The sequence below is a fragment of the Canis lupus genome, chromosome 2 (assembly GCF_003254725.2).
Source record: "Canis lupus dingo isolate Sandy chromosome 2, ASM325472v2, whole genome shotgun sequence".
In the NCBI taxonomy this organism is placed as follows: Eukaryota; Metazoa; Chordata; class Mammalia; order Carnivora; family Canidae; genus Canis; species Canis lupus.
The window spans coordinates 76,298,094-76,323,783 of record NC_064244.1 but is presented as its reverse complement, the minus strand read 5'-3'; the positions used below and the strand labels follow the sequence as shown (position 1 = coordinate 76,323,783).

The 25,690-nt window shown below is 51.2% G+C and overlaps 1 protein-coding gene across 3 annotated transcripts in view; it reads right to left on the bottom strand.

Moving 5' to 3' along the window:
- ECE1 (endothelin converting enzyme 1) overlaps positions 1-25,690 on the bottom strand; it is a 115,530-nt gene that overhangs the window by 12,089 nt on the left and 77,751 nt on the right. For all 3 annotated transcript variants that reach the window (XM_025448247.3, XM_025448246.3, XM_025448245.3), the window contains 10 exons: positions 20,155-20,276; positions 18,215-18,361; positions 17,056-17,121; positions 15,868-16,059; positions 10,028-10,170; positions 8,251-8,365; positions 3,559-3,669; positions 2,248-2,346; positions 1,698-1,775; positions 75-178 (listed from right to left, as the gene is read on the bottom strand). In XM_025448247.3, coding sequence (XP_025304032.3) covers positions 75-178; positions 1,698-1,775; positions 2,248-2,346; positions 3,559-3,669; positions 8,251-8,365; positions 10,028-10,170; positions 15,868-16,059; positions 17,056-17,121; positions 18,215-18,361; positions 20,155-20,276 — 1,177 coding nt within the window. The remainder of the gene's footprint in view (positions 1-74; positions 179-1,697; positions 1,776-2,247; positions 2,347-3,558; positions 3,670-8,250; positions 8,366-10,027; positions 10,171-15,867; positions 16,060-17,055; positions 17,122-18,214; positions 18,362-20,154; positions 20,277-25,690) is intronic.

Genomic DNA, 25,690 nt, shown 5'->3' with positions numbered 1-25,690 from the left:
CAAAGGCAGGCTCTGCCCAGAGCGCCCCTGTGTGCTGGGAGCCAGAACCCTCCTAGCCAGGCCCAGGGACTCACTGGTCTCTGTTGGGAGCTTTCCTGAGCTGGTCGGCAGTGACCCTCCAGGAGAAGTTAAAAAACCGCATGGCGTTTTCGAAGTAGAGGTCGGGCACTGCAGTGTACTGGAGAGGAAGCAGAGTCACAGGATCAGAGCGCACCCGGACGGGAGGGCCTCGGCTCCTCAAAGCCAAACCCCTCCTTCTAAACCCAGGGAAGCTGACACCCCATGGGGTTAGGGGATTGGTCCCCAGGTCAGAAGCTTGGATGGAGGGCTCGGGTTCTCACCTCGGCCCTGACCCTGCTGGGGCCTGGCACCTTCTCCCATGTGGGGACACACCAAGAGCTTCACGGGGGCCACTCATCACCCAGCAGGGTCACAGGCCCACCTCAGAGCCCGAGCCTCAGGCAGGAGGTCTGTCCAGCTCTGTCTGATAGAACTTTCTGTGATGATGGGCTAGTTCTAAGCCTGTGTTATCCACTGTGGTAGACACCAGCCACACATGGCTACCGAGCATTTCAAATGGGGCTAGTGTGACTTTTAAATTAAATTAAATTTTAATTAACTTAGATTTTAATTAATTAAACAGTAGTGGCTAGGAGTTACCACACTGCATAGCACACGAATCAAGCTGGGATCCATCTCTGAAACATCAGGGGACAGGCATCACTGCAAGCTTTCCTCAGCACTCAGCTCAGCCTTTTGGCTCTTTTCAGGGACAAAGTTCTCCCTCGGATCTGCTCCAGAGCTTTCTGGCTTCTCATCAGGGCTCTGGTAAAACTCTGGGCCCTTGGGGACAGGACTCTGATCCTATGGGCTATGCCTGGGCTGTCCCCAGGAGCCTCTGGATCTTGTGTTGTGACACCCTGGAGCATCTTAAATTATTCTCAAGGAAAAAGGCTGTGGAATGAGTCAGGCCCATATTCTCAGAAGTAATTTTAATATTCTTAGGTTTTAAATAGAGCCACGATGAGAGGTTATTATAATTGCAAAAATGCCTGAATTTCACAAATTTCAATCACAAGAAGATATAAAACTATCTTTCAGGGCAGAAGCATAATCCATTTACAGGGATGACCTGCCAAAAGCTCTAACCACCAGGAATATATCAAGTATGTTTGCTGCCTCAATTAAGCTTAACCGTGCATTTGGGATTCATGCTCTCTTCCCCATTAGCATTTTGAGGTCCAAATGAGGTCCAGGTTTCTCTGGGAGGGTGGGGGAAGACCCTGGGGAGAGGAGGAGGCAATCTTGGGGAAGGAAGAGGCAGTATGAGGGGCTCCACTTGTCACTCCACCTCCTGCTGTTTTAGGGGCGTCAATCTGTCTCTTCTAAGGTCTGCTCACCTCTGTTATTTCCCACCCATTAAATGGAGCATCTGGCAGGGCACATGGCACTACTTGGTACTGACTGCTGGGCCCTGACAGTGGCTCGAGAGAGGCAGGCTCCTCCAGCCCAGGACGAGGGGCAGAGAAGAGCTCCCTCTTGCCTGATTCAGCCCCACGCCACCGCATCTTGAGATGTCTTTACGGTCAAAGTACTTCTAGCTTCCCAGCTGGACCCAGCCTGCCTCTGCTCTTCCCCAAGTGGGGGACCTCCAGGGACATGCGGGAATGCAAGGGGGCAGGGTGGGAGCCACTCACATCATTGAACACTTTGTCGAGCTCCTTGGGATCCATGATAAAGTTGGGGTAGCCTATCATGTTGTAGATAGCGTCTGCCTGGATAGGAGAGATACAGAGGATGCTGAGCACCCAGCAGTGCTCTGGGCCAAAGGGAAACGGGAAGGTCCTCCCACCATGGGCTTCCACATCTCTTTCTGGAAAGATTCCTCTCTTGCCTGACTTCTACTTACCCTTTGGGTCTCTGCTTAAACATCACTTCCTGAGGGAAGCCTTTGCTGGCTGCCGCCTGCTGGACTATATCAAATCCTTCATTCTCCGTTAGACATGTCACATCTCCTTGCATTTTTCCCATCACTCACTCACCACAGTTTATCTTTAGTCATTAATGCAATCATGTGTTCACGGCTGACCCTCCTTCCTGCTGGAATGTTCACCCCCGAAGGCAGGACAGCACCAACACTGCTCACCAGATGTGACTGGTCTCCCTTCATGCACCCTCCTCCATCCGTGGCTGCAGCTCTTGGAGGGGAAGCCTTAGACACCCCTTACAGCACCGCGCCAGCCTCACCTTTTCCTTGGCTGATCTCCGAGTCTCTTCATCCATCCACTTCAGGGTGCTCAGGCTTTCCTCGAATGCCTTCTTGATCTCTAGGATTATCTCGCTGGCCTGAGAAGACAGAAGCTGACTGGTGAGGTCTGGGCACTGGATGCGCACCCCATGCAGGAGGAGGCCAGAGCCTAAATTCAGGAATCAGCTCAAAGCCTCAGGCTCTTCAGTGCCCAGAACACTAAAGTCCTGCAAGAGAAGACTGGAACTTCCATAAACAGAGCTTTTGGCACCGCAGACACTCAGGATAAGCTTTGGGAAAGCTGAAAAAGTCTCTCTGCAGAACTTTTCAGAGCCTTTAGTGTGTAACATGAAGTTTTATTCTTTTGGAGGGAGTAAAATTCAGAGCCTTTTTCAGACTTACTGGACCACAGGATCTCTTTTTGATGGAATGGGCTTTAAAATCTAGAGCACCCGAGTTCTGATAAGCAGTTTCATAAATGTGGTGTTCCGGCTGGAGACAAGCAGCTGTTCTCGAGGGTTATAATGTCACAGGCAGACTCGGAGCCTGAAGGTTGTACAGCAGAGTAAGGAAGTCGTGCAGCAGAAAGAGCAGAGGGGCTGATGGCCGACAGAACTGGACAAAGATTCCATACCAGCCACTCACAGGTAAGTCACGTAAGAGAAAGGAGTCTCCGTTTGTTAACATTTGACTGCAGAGAGCATCTATGTAATTAAAATCAGTAATAAAAACTGGAACAAAAATATAACAGCTGCCATTTACCAAGCCCTTGTTTTGTGCCAGGTGTTCTCTGTGTGTAGCATCTCATTTCCCGTCCCACTGCGGGATGGGCAGCCCTGCTTCCGAGGTAACGGTGATGGGAGAAAACTGTCCCAAATCACCCAACCAGGAGGCACGGATCCAGGATCTGAACTGGGGCCCGGCTGCCTTCACGCACCTAGCCGTGATGTTCCTCCGCCTGTCCACAACACGGGGTTACGCCACAGGGTAAGAGAAATGCCACCCTTTAGGCCAGAACTGCTCTGCCAACAGGGTCTCGCTGGGCCCTTCCTTCTGCTTGGGGGTGGAGGTGGAGACGGCCTCGCAACGGGTTAATGACAATACAGTAGAGTGCCTGGCACTCAATGACAGTAGCCATCCTGGGGAACTCACAGCACGCAAGGCTTCAGAAAACAGGACCTCTGGGTTAAGGCTGGGGCCCTGGCCCGGAGCAGGAAAGGTCCAGGGCAGAGCAGAGTGGGGGCTGCCAAGCTCAGGAGGGGCTGGAGCAGGGGCGCCGTCAGGGCCTGTGTGCGAGGGGAGGCACTCACTATGCTCTTGCTGTCCTCGGCAAATGTCGCTTTGACAAACATGGGGCCCAGGGCGAAGCCCAAGTTGTTCTCTGTGTCGCTCACGCAGAACTTCCACCGAGGAAGACAGGTCTGGAAACACAAGGGAGAGGAGTTACCGGGCCCCATCCTTCTTCTTCCTAAGCCCCGTCTGTCTGGGAGGCAGTAGCTGGAAGCCTGTGCTTCCTTCCAGAACCTCAGGGAGACTTTTCTGATGCAGTGGAAGTTATTTTAGGCACTGGACCAAGAGGCCACAGAATATTGCTCATGGCTGCCATCTACTATTTCCTGAACGCCAGGCTCCGTGCGTGGCATGTCATGAACAGTGTCTCACCGAGCCATGAAAATGAACCTGGAAGGCAGGGATGTGGGCCTTGCAGCTGAGGAGGCAGAGACTCAGCAAGGGGAAGTCACCGGCCCAGGGTCTCACGGGGAGTGAGGGGGCCTGACAGGCCTGACCGTGCACCCCATGCCCCTACCCCTACCTTGCCCTGGGGGAAGCTAAGAATCCTGGTGGCCAAGACTTGAGAAATTTCCTCATCTACCCACGCACGACAGGAAAACCTCCCCGGAAGGCCAGGACCCAACCCCATGGAAAGCCTCCTAGGGGAAGGGCCGGCGCAGGAATGTATCAGGGCATGAGTGTTATGGCCACTCGCAGTGTCGCCCACAAGCCCGCCAGCCCACAGGACACCTCTGCGGAGCCAGAAGCGGGCGCCCTGCTGGGTGCAGCCTCATGCAGTGTGGCTCCGGGTTCCGGCCCCGCTGGCTTCCCTGCCCCGGGCAAGCCCTGTGTGACCACCTGGGGTGGCCCTGCCCTGTCAATCCGTAAATCTCTTGTGTGGCCTCCTGACCCCAAAGAACAGGTGGCATAAATCACCAGGCTCAGAGTGGCCGGCTCCAGAACAGTTTTCCAACTGACAACAACCAAATGCCCACCAACAGGCAGCCGGATAAACAAAATGTGGTATTTTTATACAACAGCATACTACTTGGCAACAAGAAGGAGTGAACTACTGATATACACAACATGGTTGAATTTCACAGCTGTGAGCTGAGCACAAGAAGCCAGACACAAAAGAGCACACGAGGGGGGGTACAATCCCCCCATGCCCATCCACACCCACCTGTGGGACCGTCGGGCGAGGGGCTTCAGGGAACCTTCTGCTCCCAGGATGCTGGAGGGACCGGTGACAGGAGTGTCTCTACCTTGAGTGGGGTGTGGGTTTTGTGGGCCATTTCCTTTGTCCAAACTCACTGGACTGAGTACTTAGTGTATACTGCACATTTTATGTGTGTAAATTATACCTCAGCTAAAGAAATGTCTTCCGTGAAAGCAGGACTAAGGGAAGGACGTAAAGGGGCATCTTGGCCTTCCTTCTGTTTGGAGGCCCAAGTTCTTTCAAGCTTTCCCCACCCATGTGTCCATTTAGATGCCTTCCCACAACCTGCCCACCTACAGCTGGACACAGGCTGCGCCCACACCCGGCTGAGGCTGCCCATGCAGAAGGTCAGGACCAGGGGACCTCGAACTCATGGGCTCCGTGGGGTCTAGGCCCTGATGGCTGAGTCAGAAGCTGAGTCTTCCTGCCTTCTCAGGAGAGCTTTTGCATGAGCCCACTCATTCTTTCTTTCTTTCTTTCTTTCTTTCTTTCTTTCTTTCTTTCTTTCTTTCTTTCTTTCTTTCTTTCTTTCTTCCTTCCTTCCTTCCTTCCTTCCTTCCTTCCTTCCTTCCTTCCTTCCTTCCTTCCTTCCTTCCTTCCTTCCTTCTTTCTTTCTTTCTTTCTTTCTTTCTTTCTTTCTTTCTTTCTTCTTTCTTTCTCTCTTTCATATACCCTGCGTCTTCTGGACAGTTCCTCTGCACCCTGACTATGGCTATGTGCTTGGAACCTAGAGACAAATCGGCCATGGGCCTTGCCCTCAAGGGGCTCAATCGAAAGCACCCAGTGAGAGAGAAAGACACCCCAAAACAGCAAGGCTGCAGCAGTACATGCTTGCTGAGTGTTTACTAGGTGTGGCCCTAGCCCATATGATCGTCATGATAACCCCACGAGGCAGGTACCCCCTGTGCTGCTTTTTGCAGATAAAGAACATGGCGGTGGGTGCTTTAGCCTTTAGGATAGACTTTGGGGGGAATCCCTTTATGTAATTCCCAGACAGCCCCCTGGTCACCAGGCCAAGGATGAGTTACTGATTTTTTACATCTGGGAAGACTGAGCCCTCTGCTCCAATGGAGTGATTTGCCCGAGGTTGTGTGGTTAGAAGAAGCATTTCAAACACAGATCTTCTGACCCAAAGTTCTGTGCTGTTTCCTTACACCATGCACGGGGCATACGGTGACCCTGCCCACAGCCTGCCACCTCTGGGGTCTCCCAATTGCCCTTGCTTCTGCCAAGGCCTCCCTGCCAGCTCTTAGCATCCCACTGGTTAGAGCAGCACCCCGCACTCTGAGCCTGGCCCAGGGAAGCTCGCTTGCTTGCTCTATCTGTCTGTCTGTCTACCTACCTATCATGGTAAAATACACGTAAGATTTACCACCATTCTAACTCTTTTAAGTGTATGAGTCAGTGATGTTAGGCAAATTCTCACTGCTGTGCAACCAATCTCCAGAACTTTTCATCTTGCAAATGTGAACCTCCATATGCATTTAACAACTCCTCATGCCCCCCCTCCCTGTCCCCAGTCCCTGGCAACCACCAGGAAGCTCAATTTTCACTTCTGGCTCCTGCGGAGCACAGGCTGAGTGGGGCAGGGCTCAGGTGTGGCTGTGGAATCAGATGTGCTGGGATTGAGAACACATTCCCCATTTATGAGCTGTGTGACTATGAACAAGTCCCTTCCCCTCACAGAGCCTAGGTTTCTTCATCTATAAAATGGGCTGATGATAATAGCTCCTAACGTAGAGCTGTTATAGGAACTTGGTGACATAATGCCTATAAAAGGCAGACAGCGAATAATAATATCTTTTATTATTATTATTGTTATTATCATTATTGAGTGGCTGAAAGAGCCAAGAAGTCATGGTCATCCAGAGCTGGGTCTGAATATGAGCTTGGCTGCCTTCTTGCTGGGTGCCCTGGGAAGCCCTTCCCTGCCTGGAGCCTGTTTCTCCCTCTGCACTCAGGTGGGTGAGCAATGATGCAGGTGCATGCTCCACAGAGGTGTCTCTGTAACTATCATCCTGGGTCCTAGTCAAACTTTTCCCGTTTAAAGTCCCCTGGGCGGCTAAATGCTCCAGGGGACAGAGTCCATGCCTTGTCATGTCTGTGACATGGGCTCACCCAGGGCTGGCCCAAGGTAGGTGCATGTGGAGCAGGAAGGCAGGTCAACTGAGCAGGACAGCCAACTCTTCCCCTGGTCCTTCTCCGCAGGGCCAGGTGACTCTCATGGCTGAGGCCCCGTGATGCCCTCAGAAGGCTCTTATCCCCAGCCACCCTCTCCTTTAGTCCCCTTCCTGCCACAGGTGGGTGTACATCAGGATAGGAAAGAAAAGGAGAACTCTTTCCAGGATGAACTCCAGGACTGGAGGGAGGAGTCCATATCCTGTCATTCTCTTCTAGCCCTTATCTGGCTTTGTCCATTCCACTGAACTCTGGGAAGGGCCACGGGGGCAGGGGCAGGCTAGAGCCAGCTCTGCTTGTCCCCCAGGGTCTTGCTAGCTGCTGTCCTAGGGCGGGGGGTTGCTGAGTGTGCTGGGTGGGCTCAGCACCCTGGCCTCTACTGCTCTTTAGCTGGGACATTTCCCTGGGCCCAGACATGCTGTGCCCATCAGCACATAGGAGGGCCTCTTATGGCAGATGTGGGCTCTTGGGGCACAGACCCCACCTTACTTGTCTCAGTGTTCCCACATGGGACTCATGTCCTGTCTATTGGCTGCATGAATGAGAGGGGGACCGCCACCTCTGGAGAAAAAGTGGAAGTGGCCAGGGAGCTTCCTGTCTGGGGTGGAGTCCTGCGGGAGGGGAATGAGGGGTCTGGGAACCCTGGAAGAACAGACCCTCAGGGGGCATGATGGGGGCATTTGAAGGTAGGTGGAATCCACCTGTTCTGGGGCCTAGGAAGGTAATAGCAGTGAACACCTGTGTGGTCCAGGTGCTATACTGACTGTTTTGTGTTTATGGGGAAGGAGCAATATTACTGGGGGTCCCCTGTATAAAACAGGGATGATGATCACACCTACCTCACGGGGATAGGAGTTACAGGAAAGTTTCAGTTACAAGATCATAGGAGTTACAGGAAATTATTTATAATCATTACCATTGAGAAGCGATTGGGAGAAAACAGAAGCCATCTTTTGCTGTAAAGAAGGTAAATCTCTAAGATTCCTCTTTTTTTTTTTTTTAAAGTTTTTAAAATTGAAGTAATCTCTGCAACCATCTTGGGGCTCGAACTCATGATCAAGAGTCGCATGCTCTTCCTACTGAGCCAGCCAGGTAACCAAGACTCCTCTTTACTCATTAGAGACCCAGTGTAATCATCTCCTTCTGGAAGTTTCTGTCCACCCCCCAACTAGATTGGATCCAGTCCTGGATCAGATTCTTTGCCTACCCTCTACCTCCCTTACAAGTTTCCAGGGCCCTGTGGGGACACCAAGGTTGCAAAAGCCTCCAACCCAGGGCCAGGCTCACAGTAGGTGCTCAGCATGTGAACGGGAATGTGCAGTAACAGGCTCACCTTCTTGGTCCCATACATGACTTCCATGAACTTCTCATCGGCATCCTGAAAGCGCTGATCAAGGAAGGAACTTGTCTTCCGCACCAGGTTCCAGATCATGTAGTTGTTTAGCAGGCTGGGGCAAGAGGAGGTGAGACAACTCAGGAACACCCCAAGCTGGGAGCATCACAGCACTTCCCCCACTGACCTTTAGGGGGCATTCATACCTGGCCTTCGGATGGCAGGCTCTCCCCCCACCCTTACCTGCCCCAGTTTGGTGGGTTACTGCTCACTAAGCACAGGGAATGTCAGCTTTTCTTTTCTTTTCAATTTATTTATTCATGAGACATGCACACAGAGAGGCAGAGACATAGGCAGAGGGAGAAGCAGGCTCCCCATAGGGAGCCTGATAAGGGGACTCGATCCCAAAACCCCCAAAACCCCGGGATCATGATCTGAGTCAAAGGCAAACAGTCAACCACTAAGCCACCCAGGCATCCCTGGAATGTTAGCTTTTCAAGGTGGAGCCTGGGTCTTCTTTGAAAACCCCTTGGTGCCTAGTGCAGTGACTTGTATGCCACAAGACCTCAATAAACATTTGTCCGCATAGCTGCCTTTTGTCTGGAAGCCGGAGCAGCCGCAGGGAGACTCCCCCTGGATGGTGTGTGCTACTGGGCTGGAGCAGGGAGGAGGCTGCCATTTCCACAGCCTGGAGATGTCCCTGCCAGAAGGCCAGAGATGGGAAAGGGGGCCTAAGAATAGGAGGGGCAGGAAAGGGAGCTCTGGCCACCACGCCAAGGTCTCCAAGGAAGAGAGCTCACTGCCCTCTCCGTCAGGGCACAGGGAATCACTGTGGCTGTTGTCACCCTTGCAAAGAAGTCACCTAGCACCAAGAGACGTTCACTGTTGTGAACTAGCCTCAAAGTGGAACCAACTAAATGTCTGACAATAGGGCAGCCCCGCTGATGGCTCAGCGGTTTAGCGCCGCCTTCAGCCCGGGGTGTGATCCTGGAGACCTGGGATCGAGTCCCACATCGGGCTCCCTGCATGGAGCCTGCTTCTCCCTCTGCCTCTGTCTCTGCCTCTGTGTGTGTGTATGTGTGTGTGTGTGTGTGTATCTCTCATGAATAAATAAATAAAATCTTTAAAAAAATAAATGTCTGACAATAGGGGAAGGAGTAAATAATCATATGTACACTTGATGGACTACTGCATAGCTACACAGAATGAGGTCCACAGGGAGTGCGGATAACATGGGGAAAATGTTATGATGAAAGTTGAGGGAAAAGCAGATTACACATGTGGTCACAATGATGGGGGCGAAAGGAACCATGTATTAGAACCCCCCACACAAACACACTTTCTCTCTTTACAAACACACACATATGCTCCCCACAGCATCAACAGTAGTGTCTGGGTAATCTTAATTTTTTTTTGTAGTTTTTTAAAACCTCCCCAGCAAATCTTTAGAATTATTTAAAAAATCATATATAACACCTACAACATTTACTGAGCTCCATTCCCTGTCATTCTCTCACTGTGTTCTCATATCCCTACATGGTAGGTAGATTTCCATCCCCACCTTAGGACAGATAGCATGAGCCTGACAAAGGGGGATAAACTTGCCCAAGGCTACAGCTCTGGGAACGGAGGGTCTGGGATCCGAACCAGCTGCCTCTCCCAGGGCCCACTCTCCCTAGTCACTCTGTCCCCGGCTGCCCTCACCCTGTCTGGCCCAAGAAGGATAGGGCTGTGTGTGACCCCAAGGGCAGGTGCCAGGCCGCTGGCCGTCCCTTACCATTTGTCAGTGTTGTTGATGAGGGTGGAGACCTGCCCTAGGTACTCCTTGTCGTAGACAACGATAGGCTCAGACTCATTGATCTCCACAGGGTAGAAGATGGTATTGAGAAAGGGCAGCCAGTCGATGGCAGGTGCCAAGGCCTGGAAGGGAAGAGACAGCGTGACTCCAGCTGGTCTGCTTCGCGTCAGGGCCTCCAGGGAGCTTTTCTCAAGTAGGTGGCACTGGGCCTCCAAAGAACCACGCCTGGGCAGTGCACTGGGCAGACGTCAAGCCGAGGTTGGCTGGCTTCCATCAGAGGTGCTGTAGACAGAATTCTGACTTCAACTTGCAGTGGAGATGGGATGGAACAAAGGGGACACGGGGAGAGCGTCAAGCCCCCCCATGCCAGGTGCCCCTGCACATGACTCACAGGACTTCTCTCTGTTGGACCTCAGGACAGGCCTACGTGGTAGGGGCCATAATCCCCATTTTATTGACGATAAGACTGAGCCCAGACAGGCCTGTAATGGAAAACTGTGTAGCATCCAGAGCCAAACTGCCCGGGCTCATATTCCATCTCTCTTACTTGCTAGCTGTGTAACCTTGAGTTAATGGATGAATCTCTCCATCCTTCGGGGTCTCATCTGAAAAGTGGTCTCCTCATCATAAAAGAACTGTCTGTTCTACTCAACACGTGCTTCTGTAATACCAATTAGCTTCTATGGGATTAGTCTATACGACCGGTAAACTCAAGAATGATAGTGGTATCAAGGGTAAGCGCTTTGGTCCATAGGTGATTTTTCTCAGGCATGGAGAAAGCAACTCAGAAGGACAACTTCAGCAAAGGAGGTAAGGCCCTTAGCTCAGCTGATGCACAGGAAGCTGGGCTGGTCAGCTCCATTTTTAAAAATAAGATTCTATTTACTTAATTTATTTATTGGGAGGAGGGGCAGAGAAAGGAGTAGAGAGAGAATCCTAAGCAGACTCTGTGCTGAGCGGGAAGCCCAATGTGGGGCTCAATGTCATGACCCTGAGATCATGACCTGAGCTGAAACCAAGAGTTGGACGCTTGACTGACTGAGCCAGCTAGGTGTCCCTGGTCAGCTCTATTTTAAGATATTTTAAAATGAGCATCTGTACCGGAGCTTCCTCCCCAAAGAGGCCCTGGCCGGCTTGGAATAACTGGCCACTACGAACGGCCAGCTTGCTCTTGGCTCACCTAATGGTGGCCCCACCGCCCAGGGCTGGTCCATCTGCAGGGTCGCTATGTCCACAGCCAGATTTTCCACTTCTCACCAGGCAGCCTCTCCACTCACACTGAGCTCTCTTCTCCAGGTTCCAATTATTGCTTTGATTACAAACTTGCACAACTTTTGGGTTTAATTGTTGTAAAACACACAGACATACAATGTACCATCTTAACCATGTTTAAGTGCCAAGTTCAGTGGCATTAAGGATGTTCACACTGTTGTGCAACCATCACCACCATCCGTCTCCAGATTTCGTCTTGCAAAACAGAAACTTTATACCTATTAAACAATAATCCCTCCAGCTCTATCCCCCGAGCTCCCAGTAACCATTATTCTCCTTTTTGTCTCTCTGAATTTGATGGGTCTAGCTACCTCATATAAGTGGAACCATACAGTACTTGTCTTTTTGTGAGTGGCTTATTTCACTCAGCATAAAGTCCTTAAAGTTGCACAACTTTTGAATCTAATTGTAATCGTTTATACAATTAATGAGAGCTTCAGAAACTGCAGGCGACTGGCTCTAAGTTCTATTTTTCCCATATGTCTTGTTATTTTTAGTTAATTTTTTTATCCTGTGATTTTTCCAGAATGCAGTGTTTTCCAGCACTATACATATACTGGTTTAAACAGCAAAAGTGGGGCAGCCCGGGTGGCTCAGCGGTTTAGCGACGCCTTCAGCCCAGGGCGTGATCCTGGAGATCAAGGGATCAAGTCCCATATCGGGTTCCCTGCATGGAGCCTGCTTCTCCCTCTGCCTGGGTCTCTGCTTCTCTCTCTGTGTCGTCTCTCATGAATAAAAAAAATAAAAAATAAAAAAAATAAACAGCAAAAATGCTTCTGTGCGTCAGTCACTTAGAATGATACCTGGTATGTAACAACCACTCAATCCTCAATCGATATTAGCTATTGTAATCATTCTCAAGGTCTCCCAAGCGTGGGTCTGGGCTTGAGCGATTCCAGATTCTGTTCTCTATTCTCTTGAAAAAGACAAAGGAAGTAAGAGATGCATTACAAATGGCCTTCATGTGGTAAGATCGATCAATAGTGTAAAATCAAACCATAATATCTGATGATCTTGTAACCTGTTGGTAAATACTTATGATGCCCTCAGTGAGAGAGCAATCATAAAACCCTCCACTTAATAGATGCTGACTTTGCAGATGAGCTAAGGTGACCTTCCTTAGGTCACATAGTTAACCAGTGACTATACACATCTAAAATCCAGGCTCACTTGTCTCTCCGGTTTCAAAGGGTAGCTCAGCTGCTGGGGAACAAGACCTCAGAGGGCAGAGGAGGGCAGCTCCCACAGGTAGTGGCCTGCTGGCTTTTGGGGGGCCGGGTGCAGGTTCCATATTTGCACCATGACCTACTCAAACCACCCACGTAGTTGGGAAGAGCTGTGCCCCGTGTGCTCTCACACATCCTGGCCTGCCCGGCAACAAGATGACCTGAGTGAGTCTCAGAGTGAGAAGACATGGATCAGAGTCCCCACCATGAACCAGGTCTGGGGCCTCGAGCCATTTCTGTGGCCTTGCTCTGAAACAAGGACAATTTTCCTGCCCCTACCACCCACGGTCGGCTGCTCTGTACCTCGTGGGGACAGCTTGCTCATCAATCCTGAGATGCTTCTCTCCCTAGCTGGTCCATTTGTTCTCTCTTCCTGGCAGGAGCCCCTAGGGTCGGTAACCTCTGGGGCTTCTCCATAACGCTTCTGTGGCTGTCAAACTGGGAGTGTCCAGGTGAGATGGTCAGATGGGGCTCAACACTTAGAGACATCTGCCTGCATGACCTGCTGGCAAAGATGCCTGGGAAACTCATCAAGTTTACAAAATGTCACTGTTTATACAATTAACGAGAGCTTCACAAACTGCAGGCAACTGGAATATTCTAATTAGGGTACAGCCATCAGGTGGTGACATATCCCTGTGTACTTAACACAAGCCTGTTTTTTTAGGGAGAGCAGGTGTTCTGTGCAGGTAAATTCCCATAACCCAGACGAGGTGTGTGTTGAATACCAGAATTTTCACATTTTCAATCTTGCTTTAGTGAACGCCTAACTTAGACATGTATGCGTCTAGAACGGTCTCCATGGAGATGGCTGTTTTAACTGATGAGGACATTCCACTTGTGATTCAAATCCTCTGGGGCCCACCAGTCGGTTCTATTTTCCAGACCTGCAGCCAAAGAGTACTGCTGGTCTCCAACCAACCAGCTCAAGTAGGCTTGCGAATAAGAGAAAAGAAAGATGCTATCAGACTTTATCTCAGCTGGAGAATTTAGAGCAGAGAATAGGACTCATTACCAAACAACTTCTGATGTGGAAGGAAGAAAGGAATGAGAAGGTCCTCAGGCCCCTCGAGAGAAGCAATAGAAGGATGTTTGATTCACGGGTCTGAATTCGGACTCTGCTAGGGGCTAGCCTGGAACCACTCTGTACTATGGTGAGGCTAGCCTGGAACCATACTGTGAAGGCTGCTGCAACTTCCCCAGAGTCACTTAGGGTACAGGAAAATAACCAAATTTCCAGATACCAGGTAATAGCAAGATATTCTCTGTCCAAGGCTGGAATGAATCAAATTGGTTAAGTGCTGGAGACGTGGGCTGGCGTCACTGCTTTTACTATAATACATTTGAATTGTGCATGTCAGTTTATAAATTGAAATCCCAAGTAGAGATTCTTTTTGAGGATGCTAGGCTTCACGGATCCAGGACTCAATCTTTATATGTTAGACATAATGTTTTTATATGTACATATGCCCTGTTCCTCTGGGAGACACTTCATAGTTTTCAACTTGTTCTCACAGAACTCTGTGGCTAAAGAACCACACCTTATGGGGACAGGGGCTGCCTCTCATTTGTCTCTGCATTCTGGAAGACAGCAGGTATGCATGAGTGAGCAAAGCCCCCATTTTATAAGGGAGGAAGTCAAGGTGCAAGGAGGGGATCCTGTGACTTGCCCAGGGTCACACGGCTTATAGTGCGGCTGGACCAGACCAGTCTTCTGACCCCAAGCCCAGGGCTCGTCCCTCTGCTAAAATCCTCCCCTATATCCCCCAGCCCTGGCAGCTCTGAAATGGAGAAGGAGGAAGAAAAGAGCAAATGTAATGTGCCCCAGGCCACCCCGGGGTAGAACCTGGAAGCCACGTTGGGGTGGATGTGCTCAGGGCTATTGCGTCTTCTCTGCCACTCTTGGGGTAGTCAGCTGGCATCATGGCCACTGTGGGGGGCTGGGAGGCTGCTAGTGCCCTTCTTGCATTGAGAAGTGGGCAGCTGGAACAAGACAAATTGCACTGTACAAACAGCATCTCCTTTGACCTCCGGGCCTCAGAGCAGAAAAACAGTGCCAGATGGTAGCCAATGCAGTCTGCTGATCTCCGTAACAACCCACGCAGCACCACTCACCCTGATGCCAACTATTGGGGACCTATCGGGCAGCTGGCACCCAGAAGAGCCTCTCTTGCCCTCACCCTCAGCTTTGCCTGGGCTGCACCTCTACCTGGGACACCTGGCCGGCCTGGCTACTGCTCACCCACTCACCAGACTCCCCTGCCCTATCCCTGTCCTCGTGCCATCCTTCTTTTGCCCAAAGCATTCAACAATGGGTTTGGGATTGTTTCCACGTTGGCGTTCCTCCCTCACCTGGAAGAACCTCCAGAGCAAGGCCCCGAGGGTGGCCCCATATATACTTGTCAGAGGGAGGAACAGAGGGAAAAAAAATGGACAAGGACCTAGGTGTTCATCCTGAAAGGAGAGGAAATGAGCCAACTCAAGTGGATAGGCAGGACCTGGCTGGTCAAGGCAGAGGAGGGAGGAGACATCTTGGTGGAACCCCAACACAAGCGGAACACAAAGGGCCCTGCCGTCCTCCCCAGTGGGGAAGCAGGCCTCACCAAGCATTCTAGGCAATGGCAGGAAACAGGAAGATTGGCCGAAGCCACTGAGGACCTGGGATAATACCAGACCCCAGCACACAGTGGACTGAGAAGATGGAACTGGCAGGCCATTGGTTCAACTCCCCACCTGCAAGTCCCAAGGAATCACCACGGAGCAGCCTTTGGCAGAGGGGCCACTGACTCTGCAGATGGGTTGAACCCAGTGACAGGGAGCAACCCCATTACACCAGGAGGCTGCCAGGGGTCATGGTCAAGAGCAGAGATCCCATGAGCGAGTGAAGCTGAGTCCAATGTTCAGCTTCCCTGATACTTCAGGAGCCTCAGAGCCTTGAACATGTCACTTCACTTCCTGGCTTGGAAAAGGGAGAAGTGGCTACAGAACCCACTCCTCAGGTCTATTGTTTGCTGAAAACCAGACTCCATGTGACCGGGGCTTGAGATTGGAAATGCCCAATCAGGGTGTGGGACTGTCATCATGACCATAGAGCCTCCTGAGGTCAATGCTGATACAGAAAGGCTGTGTGGCCCTCGGCAGGAAATTTAATCTCTTTGAGCCTCAGTTTTTCTATCTGCGAATTGGGGCAATAATCATCCCTGCTTCATAGGGTTGTTCTGAGGATCTGATGAAGTGGGTATAACAACCTCCTCAGCCCAGCACCCTGTCCCAAAGCCCTGTGCCTGTCCCAGGCCCCATGTCAACCGGAGCTCACATTACCTGCAGCTCAGCAGCTGTCACTTTGTGGTAGATGAGCTCCTCGTCCCGGCGCTTCTCCTGGGGGATGGTGATGTTGGCCAGTGCCGTCTCAAAGTCCAGGATCTGCTGCATCTGGGGCCGGATGGCGTCCTCATCCCCTCCACCCAGCAGCTTGCCCAGTTGGACCATGTAGTTCAGGTATCCTGTCAGCACCTGCAGGATGGCACCCACTCTGTAAGTGGGTGCCACCACCCACTGGACAAGGGTAGTGGGCAGAACAGAGCCAGTCCCACACAGGAAACCACTGCCAACCCACTGCAGGGATGGTTCTGGCCCTGCGCTGCTTCCATGGCTGCTCAGGGCATTCAGGACAAAACCCACAGGACCCCGGCGGTGGGTCCCTGTGCTCCCGGGCCACACTCCCTCTTGAATGCTCGTCACATATAAGCTACCAGCAGACCAGTTCTTAGACACATTTTTTCTGCACTGCCCTTCTCTACCGTGTCTGCAGATCTGTGTTCAACGTCCTCAGTTCACCCTCGAGCTATCACAATTTGTCACTATGCCTCTAACTGGTTAGTTAATTAACATTTGCCTCCCCTGCCAGACTCTAAGCCCTGTGGAGTGGGGACCATGCCTGCCTTAGTCACCACTATCCCCCCCAACATCAGGCACTTAGCAGGTGGCTACTCAGTACAGATGGGTGGGATAATGCACAGAGAGACGATGAACCTCAGACAAGGTGTGGGTTTCAGAGTTAGCGGGTCTGGAAGTGAATCTCAGCCTCACCACTGTGGGATGGACCTTGAGTGGGTCACTTAGAGTCTCTGAGCCTTGCTCTCTCCTCTGTAAAAGGCAAGGTAAAAATAATACCCATGTGGCAGATGCGGTGAATGAAGTTCAGAGATATGCTATACCTGCAGGGTTACTGGGAGGACCAGAGGCCTGGCAGCCACACATGGCATGGCCATTACTGCTGTCTCGCTCTAGAGTGGGGACAAAGGATACCTGCCGATTATGCCCGTGATGCCTGAATGTGAAACAGCCAGCCTCCTCTGCCAGGGACCACCTACAACCCGTCAGGTAAGTGTCACCTCTATGCAACTCCAGCCTCAAAGACCCACACAGGTGTGGACACTGAGGGGACACCATGGGGGTAACACGTCGTGGGGTGTGGGCTGAGAGCCACTCTGTCTGAAGCACACTCACCTTCTCATTTTCAGTTTTGTTCAGGTAATAGTCCCTTGAAGGTAAGCCCAGACCAGACTGGTCCACCTGGAGAGAAAGGCAGGAGTGAGAGGGGATCTACTGTCACACGTGTACACTGCCTGCCGTGGGGACAGTGGGGACATGGCAACACAGAGCCAGCCTGGGCCCCAGCAGGAGCAGAAGCTGGCAGCAGAGGTCGCCTCTGGGGTCCGCCACCCAGGGCAGGGACAGACACACGTCTGGCTGCATACCTGCCCATACATGGGGATTCTGGGTCCTTCTGAAAGGTCAGAGCCACCCTCCCCACTAAGCACCTCTGAGGCTTGGCACACTGCTTCTACTTAACTAAATACTTTCCAAGAAGGTGCAGTGGTTAAGGGCCACTGACGCCTGCAGAGCCTTAGTCAAGTTATTGAACCTTTCCGATCCTCAGGTTCTTCTAGAAAACAGGGGAAATAGTATCTCATCCTCAGAGCTGGAATGAGGATTCAAGGGGAGATTGCCAGGGGAGGATGTGCAGAGGGTCTGGGAGGTAGGGGAGGGTCAATTCCTGGCAGCAACTAGCAGAGCCTTGTGGCCACACCCTGATGTCCGGAGAGCAGGTGTTACTATAGTTCATTTGATTGATAAGGACATTGCAGCGCAGGGAGGTTGAAGTACTTGCCGGAGGTCACACAATGGGTGAGAGAAGGAGCTAGGTGGGGATTTCAGCTCACCCTGGGCTCCTTGCTTCTGCACCTGAGGGTGGGCAGAGCAGGGGCTGCCCTGGCTGTGCTGATACAAAGTCTAGGGCAGGCTCCGCCAGGAAGAGATCGACTCAAAGCCATTCTAAGCAGAGCCACAAAGGACGGAGGCTGAGGCTAGGGGGCCGGGAGGTGGCTTTAGCTGTGCCTAGGACTTGACATCCACAGTGACCAATGAGAATCCCAGAGATTCATCTGTGCCATGGTGACATCCCCCCACCCCTCAAGAATGGCAGCCTACTCTTTCATGACTTCTTACCTGTACAAATCTCATGGTTCAGAGCCTCCGAAATAATCCAGGCTCAGAAACCAGAAGCCAGTTGCCCCTACTCTGCCACTTGCAAAACTCAAAACAGGTCATGAGGTTAAACGCTAAATATGCCCACTCCTCTTCCTAGGGTTCCGGGCCAGCTCACCTGGATCACGTTGCTGTTGGAATTTTTGGAGTCGGCACTGACGTAGACAGAGAAGAAGGGAGAGGTGCGGTAGTGGGAGGTGACCACCTGCAGAGTGTCCTGGAAGTTGTCTTTGTCCCAGGGACCTGTGATGTTCCAGCCCCCTAGCTGTGGGGAGGGAGAGGGAACGGGAGGTGAAGAGGTGGCAGGGAGACCTGGGTGTGAATTCTGCTCCAGCTGCTAACCTGCTGTGACCCTGGAGCGGTCATCTGACCTCTCTGAGCCTCAAGAGCAGATGAAAGGGATGGTCTTTTTTTTTTTTTTAAAGACTTTTATTTATTTATTCGTGAGAGACAGAGAGAGAGAGAGGCGCAGAGACACAGGCAGAGGGAGAAGCAGGCTTCCTGCAAGGAGCCCGATATGGGACTTGATCCCGGATCCCGGGATGGTCTTCATCAGAGTTTCTGACCAGTAAACAGGAGACACCCATGGAGCGAGACTTATCCGAGCAAGCCAGCCATGAATCCATGGGGCAGCTGCTCTCTCAAGGATGTGATGGGGATGGGAAGGAGACTTTTCTCGTACCCTCTTCATTTTTTGGATTCTGAATCATGTGATATAATTTCTACTAATGCATAAATTCAATTGTGCTTATGGGGAAAAAAGGCTCCATATTTTTTGAAAAGGTTGATAAAGGGGCGCCTGGGTGGCTCAGTGGGTTAAATGGTTGCCTTCGGCTCAGGTCATGATCTCAGGGTCCTGGGATCAAGTCCTACATCAGGCTCCCCACAGAGAGCCTGCTTCTCCCTTCCCCTTTGCTGCTCACCCTGCTTGTGCTCTCTGTCAAACAAAATCTTAAAAAAAATAAATGAAAGTTGATAAAGCAGTGGGGTCTAGTTTCTCTCAGAGCAGGGATTCTTTTTTTCAAGCAGGCTCCATGCCCAACATGGGGCTCAAACTCACGACCCCGAGATCAAGAGTTGCATGCTCTACCAGCTGAGCCAGCCAGGCACTGCAGAGCTGGGATTTCTGTAATCTCCTTGGTCTCCTTGGCTTGGCACGCTCTGGTATGTGGGGCCTGGGCCAGAGGGGAGGACTGTCCAATCCCCGGTGCCCACAGCTCTCGACCTTGCTGTAATGCCTTCCCAGAGCCGAGCTACAAGGCAGGGCATTGGGGGAACCTGGAACAGCCAGAAAACACCCATGGCCACCCTCTGTGGGCGTCAGGCACCCTGGCCAGCCATGGGCAGCCCCCAAGAGCCCATCCAAGGCTGACTGGGAGATGCTCAGCAAGAATGGCTCTTCCTCTGCAGGAGGATGAGGAGGCCTGGGGTATGTGGGCCCTCCTCACGCAGGGGCTATTCTGCTTCTGATACAAGACTCTCTGTTGGTCCTTCTGGAACATAGCCCTCCTCACACATAGACATACCCTCGGAGGAAAAGGAAGCAGCAAGGTAGAGAAACATTTTTTTTCTTTTCTTTTTAAAGGTTTTATTTATTTATTCATGAGAGACACACAGAGAGAGGCAGAGACACAGGCAGAGGGAGAAGCAGGCTCCCCGCGGGGAGCCCGATGCAGGACTCAATCCCGGGATCCCAGGATCACGACCTGAGCCCAAGGCTCAACCACTGAGCCACCCAGGCGTCCCCAGAAACATTTTCTCTGTAAATATGGCCCCATTCCACATGCACATGCACAGTGATGCACATACATGTGCACATCCACAACGATGTTGACGCATACACCCCCATATACAGATATTCCCACCCATAGAGACACGTGCATGCACAGGAGCGCAAACACACACACGCATACACACACTCAGACACACTCAGCCCTGACCGGTTCTATAATCCAGCTGGGTGAGGTGGCTGGGGTGTGAGGTAGGCAGACCCAGTGACACCTGACAGCTGGGGTGGCAGCCAGAGGAGATCCAGGAAAGGCTGCTCCAGGAACTCACCTTCTCAATTAGCTCCATCAGGGGCTTGGCCTTGAGCTCCTCGATCCTGGTTTCATTCATACATGCGTGGTAATATACCTGGGCCTTCCTTTCTGCCTCGCTCACACTGGCTGTGGAGTTTTCTGGAATGACAAGAGATAGTGGTTTGCAGTGTGCCCCCATCTGCTGTGCAGGTGGCCCGATGGGAGTCCTTCTGAGAGCCTCAGGGTGCTCAGCTGTAAAAACAACCTAGGACTTCTGCCTGTTAGGACAGTCACATGGACTCAACCACAGCGGGTACGCGACTGCCCTGGGCAGAGCCTGGCAAACTGAGGTGCTTCCTAATTATTGCTGACTGCAAAATAAGAACAGCATACCATGTTTCTCCCTGTCTGCTGGTCAAGTTTGTAGATGTGTCCCTTGGCTGGCAGCATGGGCCACCCGGCAGGACAGCTTGCATCCCCTGCTGGCCAAAGTGTGGCCCAAATACCCCTCCCTGGTGTGAGGAACAGAGGCCTGTGTTGGTTTTCAGACCTCAGATGTCCTCTCTGTGATAGACTGGAGCTGAATGGAAGCTTCCAAGGCCTTGTGCACTAGGAGTTAACTTTTCCCTTCCTCCTCTAAAGGGCCAAGCTTGTTCATCAGACTTACAGGTGATTTAGAGTGCTGTTGCCATTTCTCTTCCTCACTTGGCAGCCAGCATCTCCATCCTTACACCAGGATGCCTGGGAGTCTTTGGTCATCACCATCTCCCTGTCCCTGGTGTTCTGGTCTAGGTGCCACCTGCTGAGAGCCAGCCTGGGGCAGGGGCCTGCCTGTGCCCAGGGAAGGTGACCACTTCCTATGGTTCAGGCTACGAAGGATCCACCATGTGCCTGTTCAGGCCATGAAGGACCTACGATGTACCTTTTCGGGCCAGGAAGGACCCACTATGTACCCGTTTGGGTCATGAAGGACCCACTGTGTGCCTGTTCACGCCATGAAGGCTCTACTGTGTGCTGGTTCTGGTCATGTAGGACCTATCATGTGCCAGGGCTCCTGTGCCTGAGCCTTGGTCTCAGAGACCTGCTCCAGATCACGCCTGGGTCCCTGAATCCCTCAATTCTATCTGTCCACCTTGCTCCCTCCCTGAGGCCCTCCTTCCTCACTGCTCCAGCTCCTTTTCCTCATTTCAAATTCACTTCTCTTGGACCCTGAAACTCTTTCCTTTGCTTGCCCCAAAGACCCCCCCCCCAAGCCCCCTCTCCTCCATGAACACTTCGCTGGCAGAACCGTATCCATTCATCTACTAAGTAGATACAGGTGCTTGCCCTGTGCTAGGTATGTGCAAGCTTCAGGGACTCGAAAGACAATGTCCCCCCCTGTCCCCATGGAGCTTACTTGCTAGTGTGAGGACACAGATATCAAACAAGAAAACACATAAAGGAAAGCTCATCCTGGCCCTCCAGTATGGGCTGCTGTTGAGACCCAGCGTCTCCAAGGCCTTTCTCAGAGACCATCTTTCCGATGGAGCCTCTCCTGAGATATTCTTTCATGAAGATTTCCATGGAGGACCTACCAAGTGCCAGGCACTGGGCTGGGCTAGGAGCTTTGTAGACATAAATAAGACCTGCCTGCTCTCTGCCTCCAGGGAGTCAAGCAAAGAAACGACCAGAAGACATGAAAGAGCTTTGGTTAATGCAAATGGTTGTGGAACCCAGAGAAAAGTCACATGCTTTGGTGGGGTGAGGTGGGGTCAGGGGTGCTCTAGTTCCGAGCCGGTTTGTTCGTTCTTTCATTCATTCATTCATTCATTCATTCATTCATTTTTTAGGATTTTATTTATTTTTTCATAACAGACACAGAAAAAGGGAGAGAGAGGCAGAGACACAGGCAGAGGGAGAAGCAGGCTCCATGCAGGGGAGCCCGACGTGGGACTCGATCCTGGGTCTCCAGGATCATGCCTTGGGCTGAAGGTGGTACTAAACCGCTGGGCCACCGGGGCTGCCCCTTTTATTTATTTTTTAATTAAAAAGGTTTCTTTTTAGTAGGCTCTATGCCCAATATGAGACTCACACTCACAAAGCCTAGATCAGTGGTTACAGGCTCATGGACTGAGCCAGCCAGGGGCCCCAACGCAGTTCTTTCAAAGGTAAGAAATTATTCACCAGGTAGAAATGAGGAGGAAGGGCCCTGGGTTTGGAGGGATTTGGAGAGTTTGGGAAAACACGAGAAGCATAGGAAGGCGTACTGTCTGGAGAAAAGATACCATTTGGTGCGGCCTGTGATGTGAAGGGTCCTTCAGCTCTCCCAGCACTCGTCCCAAGAGCCCGCCTGCCCAGCCCCCAGGTCTTATCATAACCAGGATCGTGGTTTTCTCTGGTCAGAGAGCATCAACCCCTGTCTTGCTGAAGTCAGGGTGACAGCATGCGACCAGCCTGGGTGAGTGTGAATGGAGATGCAGAGACAAGGGAAGCCCAAGAGGGGCAAAGGTGACGAGGGTCTGTGGAGGGCACACACAGCCCTGGAGACCACCAGCTGCCATGCTGCTCCAAGGCCTGGAAAAGTGTGGTGTGAAGCCCCAGAGCTTTCCAGAACATAAGACAAGGCCTCCAGGAAGGGAGGGTAGAAATGGGGAAGGGAAGCAGAACTTCAGGGAAAGCAAAGGGGGAGTTTCCACCCCCCTCCCAGGTGCCTCGTTTCTCTAACAATGCCCCCCAGCAGCTAAGCTCCTAGAAGGAAAAGCGCAAGAAGCACCATGGCTTGCCAGAGCCTGGAAGCGGCATCTCGCCGTCCATGCGTGGCTCTGGCCGTGCCCCTGAAATGCCAGGCCAAGGTCGGGTTGCGTACGCTGTGTGCTCTGGCCCACGAGGAGCTGGCATCTCCCTCCCCCACTGGCCAAGGCCACTGAGATGAGAGGCCCACGGCCAGGCTCCGGGGGAACGGCCTGGCTGTGCTCAGGAGAGGGAGTCCCAGGCGTCCATCTTTCCCCAACAGGATCCCTGCGTTATGACGTGACTGCGTCCTTCAGGCACACACGGCCCCTCTCTCCTTCGCTGAGAGGCCGCTCCTGACGAGTTCAAGCTTCCTTCCCCTGAACTCCACACCCTGGATCAAACATCCACTTGTTTTCCCACCAAGGTTTATTGAGTTCCTGTGGTTTGGTGGCTGCTGGGCTGGGGGAGAATGTAGCAGGCCGCATGGACACGGGGCTGCCCACGTCAGGCCTGGAGCCTGGTGGGCGAGACAGACAGCGTAAGATGGTCACAAAGCATCTGACGCAGGGAGCATCTGATGCTGCGGACAAAGTCCAGGAGGCCCTGAGAAAGGATGGCAAGGGGAGGCCCCAGGGAACCCTTGCCTGAACTCTGGGCTGAAAGCTGAGCTTGCCGTGGTGGAGTGGACGTGGGGGGCTGTGCTTGGGCCGCTTCACCCGCTAGTTCATGTCCCAGCTGTCCCTGCTTCTTGGTCTGTACCCAGAAAGCACACAGCAGCCCTCAGAAGAACAGAGCCCAGTGTCACTTCTGATGAGAAAGGGGGCCATTTCTGGGCATTGAGAGGGTGCTGAGGTCAGAGCCTGACAGAAATTTACACGAGGAGGAAATGAGGCAGGTGGGGCAGGAAGGCGCAAGAATGTAGGCTTCCCCAGGAACTGGCGTTCACACCCCCTGTATTCCCACACTGACACTGGCTGGGGCAGGAACTCTGGGACATCAAGCTCTTCCACTTCTCCCCCCACCTCTCTCTGGTTCATGGGGCCCACTGGGACAACCCCCAGCACATTATCCCGCCTCCTCTCCTTCATCCTCTCCCATAAGGCACCTATGACCTGGCAGGCACTGGGGGTACAAGAGCTGAAGCAGGACAGCCAGGTGGGAGGCCACTGTGACAGGTGAGGTGAGCAATGATGTAGGCTCGGGCAGGGTGACAGCAGAGAGGGGGTGAGAAGCAGTTGCGCTGTGAGAGAAAGAGGGGCCTAGATGCTGCCGAGTTTCCTTGACCAGAGCAAGGGGTGGTCACTGCTATCTGAAATGCGGAAGACAAGGGATGGGGAATGGGATAAGCAGTTCAGTTTTCGACATTTTTAGTTGAAGACATCTATTAGACATTAGTGGAACCCTGGATGTGGAGTTTATAGAGCTAGTGTCTTGAACTACTTTGAGTTCAAATATGCTCTGGAGGGGCACCTGGGTGACTCAGTCAGTTGGGCGTCCAACTCTTGATTTCGGCTCAGGTCATGGTATCAGGAGTGTGAGATCAAGCCCTGCATCAGGCTCTGTACTCAGCACAGAGTCTGTTTGGGACTCTCTCTTCCTCTGCCTCTCCCCCACAAAATAAATGAATAAATCATTAAAAAAAAAAAAACTAACTAACTAATATGCTCTGGAGTACACAGATTCCTTAAAATTACTGATAAGACCCTATATCATGCATTCTCAAGAGGGGCAATGTTGACCCCAAAGGGGGAGAGAATTAGCTATTAGGTAGCAGAAACATCTCACCCTTTCATGTGTACATACAGTACATAAACAGGTAAGCATTATCTTTTATATTCTTCTTGAGCAACATAGAAGAAATGGATAAATTCCCAGAAATATACAACCTACCAAGACTGAATCATGATGAAGTAGAAAATCTGAATAGACCAATTGCTAGTAAGGAGATTGAATCAGTAATCAAAAACTTCTCAACAAACAAAAGTCTAGGACCAGACAACTTCACTGGTGAGTTCTACCAAACATTCAACAGAGAATTAATGCCCATCTTTCTCAAATTCTTCCAAAAGACAGAAGAGGAGGGAATTCTTCCAAACTTATTTTGCAAGGCCAGCATTATCCTGATACCAAAATCAAAGATGCCGGAAGAAAAGAAAATTATAAGCCAATATCCCTGATGAACATAGAAGGAAAAATCCTCAAAAAAATATTAGCAAACAGAATTCAATAAATCATTAAAAGGATCATACACCACGATCAGGTGGGATTTATTCCAGGGACGCAGGGATGGTTCAATGTCCACAAATTAGTCAATGTAACGTACCACATTAACAAAATGAAGAATAAAAATCATATGATCATCTCAACATATGCAGAAAAAGCATCTGACAAAATTCAACATCCATTTAAGATAAAAACTCTCAACAAAGTAGGTATATAGGGAATGTGCCTCCATATATTAAAGGCCATACAGGACAAGCCCATGGCTAACATCATACTCAATGATGAAAGCTTTACCTCTAAGATCAGGGAAAGACTAGGATGCCCACTTTTGCCACTTTTATTCAACATAGCACTAAGAATCATAGAGATCATAGAGCAATTGTTAAGAAAAAGAAATAAAAGGCATCCAAATTGGAAAAGAAGAAGTAAGACTGTCACTATTTGTGATATAATACACAGAAAACCCTAATGACTACACCAAAAATCTGTCAGAACTAATAAACAAATCCAGTAAAGTTGCAAGATACAAAACCAATACACAAAAATCTGTTGTGTTTCTATATACTAATCATGAATTATCAAAAAGAGAAATTGAGAAAACAAATCCATTTACAATTACATCAAAAAGAATAAAATAC